General features: G+C 32.9%; 1 protein-coding gene across 4 annotated transcripts; it reads right to left on the reverse strand.

The window, feature by feature from the left end:
* Nucleotides 1-946: 946 nt before the first annotated feature.
* Nucleotides 947-2377, reverse strand: LOC145078267 (uncharacterized). 4 transcript variants are annotated; one of them, XM_079023058.1, is made up of 3 exons: nucleotides 2177-2377; nucleotides 1729-1896; nucleotides 947-1623 (listed from the first exon to the last, which is right to left on the reverse strand). In XM_079023058.1, exon 3 carries the CDS (start codon nucleotides 1596-1598, stop codon nucleotides 1050-1052), a length of 549 nt encoding a protein of 182 aa, XP_078879184.1. In that variant the 5' UTR covers nucleotides 1599-1623; nucleotides 1729-1896; nucleotides 2177-2377; the 3' UTR covers nucleotides 947-1049. The 4 variants fall into 4 exon arrangements, with proteins under 4 accessions (XP_078879184.1, XP_078879179.1, XP_078879178.1 ...); XM_079023053.1 differs by having other exon boundaries at nucleotides 1768-1988; XM_079023052.1 differs by having other exon boundaries at nucleotides 1729-1988.
* Nucleotides 2378-7577: the final 5200 nt, after the last annotated feature.

Consider the following 7577-nt stretch of genomic DNA (forward strand, 5'->3'; position numbering starts at 1 on the left):
ATAATTGTTGGCTAAACTATGGCCCTATGTACCTATTCTTGATTTTTTGTACCAATTGTTAGTTAAAAAAATGTTATTTTTTATTCGTTTTGACTGCAAGATAAATGGATTTATAAGATGCATCTAGAGCAGTCAATGGATGTGGTTTCTTTGCTGATTAATGTTTTTATAAACTTGTTTAAAGTTGATTGGACAACAAACTTGATTTTTCTTCTTAGGCGTTGGTATATTTTAATGATTTGGGTTTAGTGGTGTTTTGCATTTGTTTCATTTTGTAAATTCCCTTATTTTTCTTATGTATCTTATGTTAAACAAGCTAATGTGTTGGAACATATAACAGGGACTAAAATGAAAATATTTTTAAGAAGCTATCAATGTTTCACTTAAGAGCATGCACTTTGGACACTTGCTAAAACTTTCCTAAAACCAGTATTTCATTAATTTGTAGTCCTTCATAAAGGGCACTTTGAAAAAAATGAAAGTGCCCTTCAACCGTGTATGTTGAATATCAAAATATATCTATAATAAATAATGTTTGTTGAATATATTTATAATTGTAATGTATATTTTATGTTTAACAAATTATAAGACGCAACAAGTTGTTTTATAATGCCCCATTCATATTATATTTTCTAATTCAAGTGTTAATTGCTTCATGGTTTCGGTCTATTTTGATTTTTTTTTTGTTTTGCTACGTCTTTAATTGTGGGTGTCATCTTCAATTTAAAAATTTTATTCAATTTACATAAGTATATTTATGTAAAAATAAGGATAAAGTTTTAAAAATCATTGATTTTTCATTACCATTTTTAACTATCAGTATTTTTTTTACCATGGAAACCACAGGTTGTAACCTAGTAGCATATTATGAACTAGAACTCATTTCATCACCCCACAATGTATACATACATTACATTGATACATTCTATATTCACTTCAACACAAGTTATAACAACGATAATCTCCTTCTTGATTTAAAAAATGGTTGCTTACAATCGACTCCTATCATGCCAAAATTTGAATCAGATCATGAATCCATTACCACAAATTTAAGGCCGTGTATCTTTATTGATCACTAAACGGATTTTCAAAGAGCAAGAAGTGCAAGGTAGCAAGATTGATGTCACAGAAGCACCATCATATGCTTGTAACAATATCTTCTCACCTTCTTTTATCAATATTTCAAATCCCATCTCTCTCAACTCCAAAGAATCAAGTGAGAAGTAATCACCACACCTACACTGATAAAAAAGCTCCACCACATCACCATCACCATCACCATCACCGCTAGTTTCCACCGCCAAATCCTCCAACTCAACTTCATCTGCAGTTAACTCATCATGTCTTGAAACCCGAAGCTCCTGGTCATATAATGCCCGTGATTTCACATCTCCTAGGATTTCCCAAGCTGTTTGGATATGGAGAAATTGAGATCCCAGATCTCGGTGGTTGGAAATGGAAGTGTTTTGTAACTTATCTGGATGGGAAGTGAGAAGAGCAGATCGATAGCTTGAACGGATTTCTTCATGGGTTGCATCTTCTTTCACATTCAGAATGTTGTAGTGAGTTTGACGGATTGGATTGTTAGCTAATTGCATGGTTGGATAATGCAAAAGCTTTTTCCTGCAAGATAACAAACAAGTATTAGTATACCACATCATATCATATACATGTTATCGAATCTCATGTTTTCTTTGATATTTGCAGATATTCGGCCATGAAATTAACCTCAAAATTTACAACACTTGGATGCAAATTGTCTCTTACTTGAACCTTGTTGTTGTAATTTGAAATCATCAATTTCACTATTCACTACCTCCTTCGTTCCCTCTTGGCCCTCACCAGCATCACTCGGTTTCAAATCAATATGTTGTTATCTTGAAATTCAACTCGGTTCTGATTATCCAACAGGGATGCAGTTAACAAACCACTCATATCGCTTTCATTACTGTCAATCCGTGTTTTCAACAAAACGAGCATCCGTTTCCCTATTATCAATTTCTCTTATGTCGTTAACAGCAACATTGGGTTTTTCAATTTCCAAATACGCAATTTGTGCGATTTAAGAAACCAACTATGTATCACTCATTCCACTTATTAACAGCAACAATTCGTGCAATTGAGGAAACAGATACGTATTATTGAGCAAAAATCAACAAGAGAGAATAATGTTTACCTGTTTGATCGATCAAGAAACACAGCAGAACTTCGAACAGGGGAGGAGCAGTTCCTTCAAGATGTTATAATAGATTGATGTTAAGAAGATCGTATATGTGAGGACTGAGGAGGGTTAAAACGAATCTGTGAGAACAATCGACTGATATAGGGTTTTGAGGGTATCTGCTTAATTTTGTTTGGGAATTAAATTGCTTTGCTTAACGCTTGTTCCCAGTTTTTTGTAAATTCATTAAAGAAAGGGATGGAAAATTTTGACGGAAAGAAAGGGGTGAAAGTAAAATATTCATTATTTCGTGTTTTTTATAAATTCATTAAAGGAAAGGGATGGAAAATTTTGACGGAAAGAAAGGGAGGTGAAGGAAAATATTCATTATTCCGTGTTCCCGAGTTCGAAGGAAATGAAAGGAAAATTTTAAGTTTTTGTGTTCCCGAGTTAGAAGGAAAGAAAAATAAAACTTAAAAATTTCCTTTCCCTCACTTTCTTCCCAAATCCGCCCAATTTGGGAGGAAAATTTGGAAGGAAAATATGACTCCAAAATCCTTCCCCTCCCCTCACTTTCCTTTCATTAATGAAACTCGGGAACACGATTTTCCTTCCACACCCCTCACTTTCCCTCCGTTTCCTCCCATTTCTCTCCTTAAGTAGAACTCGGGAACAAGGCGTAAAGAATCTTAAAAACGATTAGGTATTTTACAGGGTTTAGGTAAAAAAAAAATTTTAAAAAATAAAAGGAAGCGCAACAAGGTGAATTGAATTCCACTATTCCACTTCCGGCTAATCCCCTGTTCTAATAAATAGGTAGATTTTGTACACGTGGCAGCCATAGAGCCTTCCCCTCATCGAATTTTCCCTTTTACACAAAGTGAAGTTCTGGTTCTGCCCTTCATTAAGGACGTCCGTTTCCTGCATTTGAAATAAAAAAAAAGGAAGGTAATATTAATAATTTGATTAAATACGATAATTGAATATGTCAAAAGGTAAATGCTTATCAATTCCTTAAATATCATAACTTACCTAATCTTTGTTTTTTAAATACAATATCACAGTTTCTTCATTCACAGCGATTACAATTTCCAGGGCAAAAGAGATATTAATTGCAGGAAACTATCTCGATTTGCCTTCTGTTTTTCTTTAAGGTAACTATTTCATTCATCTGATGATTCCTGCTACTATTGTTTTTATCAATTTCTTTGTGTATGTATCTGTTTTTTTTTTTTTTTTTTTTTTATCAATTTGAAGGCTTCATAATCGTAATATCAAGCTTTGTATGTAACTGTTATTGTATCTACCTATTCAGTTCACAAAGTTGTCTCATTTTTTTTAAATGTATCTGTTTCATTCATTTTCACTGCTCTTTTTATTGATTTCTTTGTGTATGTATCTGTTACCGTATGTATATATGTACATGTTTGTGTCTGAAACTTTTTTATTTTTTTTAATCAATACACTCTACTGTTATTTGTTCGCATGTTTCTGAGTTCAAAGAAAGATGCATTCGTTTTGAAAGGATTATGAAAACATTAAAAGACAAAACTAACCAAAAGGTATCTGTGTATATAAATGTTACCTCAAAACGTGTACTCCATGTTTTTAAAATCCCTTAATCATGTTTTGTGATTTTCAATTGCATCTGTGAATATTCCACATATAACTCTTCCTGCAAGATTTCAGAATTCACATATCAGGTTAGTGTTTTTAAATTAAACAGGATAAACAAATGATAAACATGATTTAACATGATAAAATCATATATCAATAAAGTTTCAAATGCAGTTATAATATGGATATCAAAATGTTAGTGTATGTAGATAAAAAAACACTATTGATAAACAACCTAATTGTAAAGATGTGTAATTATAATATGGTTAAAACAGTTTAATCAGTTTCTTCTTTGATATTATAATTAAGTATCTGTTTTTTTTTTTTTGTCAATTTGAAGGCTTCATAATCGTAATATCAAGCTTTGTATGTAACTGTTAGTGTATCTACCTATTCAGTTCACTAAGTTGTCTCATTTTTTTAATGTATCTGTTTCATTCATCTTCACTGCTCTTTTTATTGATTTCTTTGTGTATGTATCTGTTACCGTATGTATATAAAATCATATATCAATAAAGTTTCAAATGCAGTTATAATATGGATATCAAAATGTTAGTGTATGTAGATAAAAAAAACGATATTGATAAACAACATAATTGTAAAGATGTGTATCAATTGAAAATAGGGATATTGTTGTTCAAACAAAATCTGGATTTTTACAGCGTATCAGTGAATTGCATCATTCATAGCTTCCTCTTCAATATCCATTGCTATTTCCATATGGGGATGATTGTTACAGTGTTGACATTCTTTATAGAGGTGTGACATTTACAACCACCAGCAAGCGGGCGAAATGTACAATGAGAGAATATTTCGCTTTTAGAATTCAAGATAGAGATCATTCGTTCTCGCTCATTCATAATTCAAAAAGGTTGTTTCAACAGTTTCTGGTAGATGCCTATACTATGATGGAAATGATGGGTTTTGGTCATAAGACATCCTATGTGCTCATACAAACCCTAATGCTTGGATCTAGGTTTCTCTATTGTACATGCAAGTTATCCAAGGCTATAAACCCTAATTCTAGCATATGGGAATCAATATTAACATATAATTAGGTTTAAGATATTACCTTGATTGTTATGTAGCAATAACAATCCCAAATCTCCTTGAATTGACTTTGGAAGGCTTAGAGTCACAAGTGTCACTCCTCTAATGGCTTACAAACACCATAAGCAAGTGGAGAAGGTATAAAGAGAGAGGAGAGAGGTAGGAATTCGTCCTTAGGACCTCTTGGGAAGGGTTAGACGAATTCATGAGCCTTAGGGGGTTTATATAGGTGTAAAGATTAGGGTTTTAGTCCTTATCCTTATCTAGTTGCTTGCCCACCAAGCAACCATAAGATAAGTCTTAGAAACCCTTATCCTAGTCGAATTCTAAGGCATTATCTCCTTAAATTCGTTCACCTTATATTTAAGATAATCCTTACCTTATTTTGTAACTATCACATAATTACAATTCAGCCCCTCTAGTTTAATTAATTACACTTGATCACAAAATTAATTCTTAATTAATTATTGACCAATATTAATTAAACAAATATGATTTCATATTAATAAATCATAATAACCTCTCTCTTTATTTATTTCTCCAATCAAGTTGTTTTGGTGAAGGCAACCCAAAAGGACCATGCACCATCGGGTCAAGTACATACCAAAATAGTTATGGACTTAGACACTAATCCAACAGTCTCCCACTTGGATAAGTCTAATAACTATTCTGCGTATGACTTCAGATCCTGATCTGCAATCGTAGCTTTCCAAAGCCGCTGTCAACTCTAATCATATCAGATACGCGTGTCCTTAGATAAGGGATCATATATTCCTCCATTCTAGATATCATATGAGATATGATTTCAAATCATTCTCTTTGTACTATATCTCGATTCCCGATTTATGACGACTGACTAATTGAACAAATCAAATTAGCCCTAGCCCGGCCGAGCATTTACGTTTGTCATCACAAAATCATCGAGGGGCCCAAAGATATCGCTTTTATCCTACTTTGGATAAAAGGAATGGATAAACCTTGATACAATGCTTGCTTGCACTCACTCACCGAATCACACACAACAATATGTTTTATAACACCAAGTTACTAGTGCGTTTACATATTATCAATGTGCAACCGATTCGCAAGATACAACTCACACATCTCGGTTTCAAGAATATAAGATGTTATCGTCTCACCAATCACTCGTGATACAATTCATGGAGTGATCCAAGTGAGCGTGGGTTTAATCCAATGCTCAAATTCATATTCATAAGCACTCACGAACGTTGCAGCAAACATTTGCTTATGTCTAATACTCTTTTAGACAATCCACACACCAATTCATGACAGTCTTCATTCATATCTACTTCCAACATATGAACGACCGTGGCCCGTTCGGATAATTCGATTATTCTTAATAAATTCAATTATTCTGGAAGTCAAAACATGCAAAGTGAAACACAAGAATAATACTAATCCCATATGGCCTGAAACCTTTGAGTATAAATAAAACACATTTTATTTATCACCATATTAATTACTCATTATTTGTCGTTTCGGGTAATCAATTCCTTACTTGAATCACAACACTTGTCCCATGCTCCTAGCATGCACACAATGTTTACCTATGGTTCTTACTTTGTGAAATAGATCACATTGAACACATTTCCAATCATCCTTTTTCCATAAGTTAAAGAATATCAAATTCTTGCTACTTATAGAATATGCTAGATTCTAACATTCTATGCAACTCTCCTTTCGTAATGTCACTGCACCAAAGTCACAAAGACTATTGCCAATGATATTACAAAGTCCTCTATCGGAGATTGTTACAAGACAATTCCTTAGATATGATGTCTCTCACTCAAAGTACATTCCTTTGAACATCCTTTTGCATAAAGGTTTCTAATCTAGACATAGATTTTCAATATTCAATTCCCAACATGGAAACGCTTCCATATTTTCCACATGACAACTCATTCTTAATAGAATCTTTTCTATTCATGATAATGTCGATATTGTCCATCCAATATGGAAACATTTCCATATTTTCCAATACTTTACTTCCAACTACTCACAAGCGACCAATCCTCGTCGAACTTTGGATTGTCCTTTGATAGTTGTTTAATTATTTTAGTCAAAACCAATTCTAGTCCCTTTTCCCTCTAAATGCGCTCGACATTTGGAAAATTTTAGAATGGTCAAATATCAAAGCATTTGCAATCGATCCTATACCCGAAGCGTATGGGACACGACGCATAATGTTTTATTTGCTATGTTCTCAAAATTCGAATTGTGAAGAGGAATGCCGTAATCATAATCGAAATTTTAAGAACACACTATGTACCCTTGACTAAATTTATTAACATTTCTCAACCTAAACCTTTAGATTTGAAATGAAGCATAATATTCTCTCCCTTAATTATATAAAAACAACTTTACAACCCTTACGACTTTGCAAGGTATATCTCTTGTTTTCTATAATTAATATTGCCAACTTGCAATACATGCCTTAATAATCATACAATCATAACATTTATGCTCCCACTATCACGATGATTATTATAAAACATAACACTTATGCTCCCACTAGCTTCGACATGTATTCATAAACATCTTAACTTTCAGAAAAACAATGCTTATTGAATTTCTTAAGTTCATGTTTCTAATACTTAGTGCTTTGATAATCTTTTATCAAGGCTTCTTGAACTTATACACCTTTGCCTTAGATAGTTCATATGTGTGTGTAAACAATTGTCAATCCTCACAATTCAAATTATGGAAAGGGATACCGTAACCATAATCG

This window comes from Lactuca serriola, chromosome 1 (genome assembly GCF_051521515.1).
Source record: "Lactuca serriola cultivar US96UC23 chromosome 1, Lser_US96UC23_V15, whole genome shotgun sequence".
Classification (NCBI taxonomy): Eukaryota; Viridiplantae; Streptophyta; class Magnoliopsida; order Asterales; family Asteraceae; genus Lactuca; species Lactuca serriola.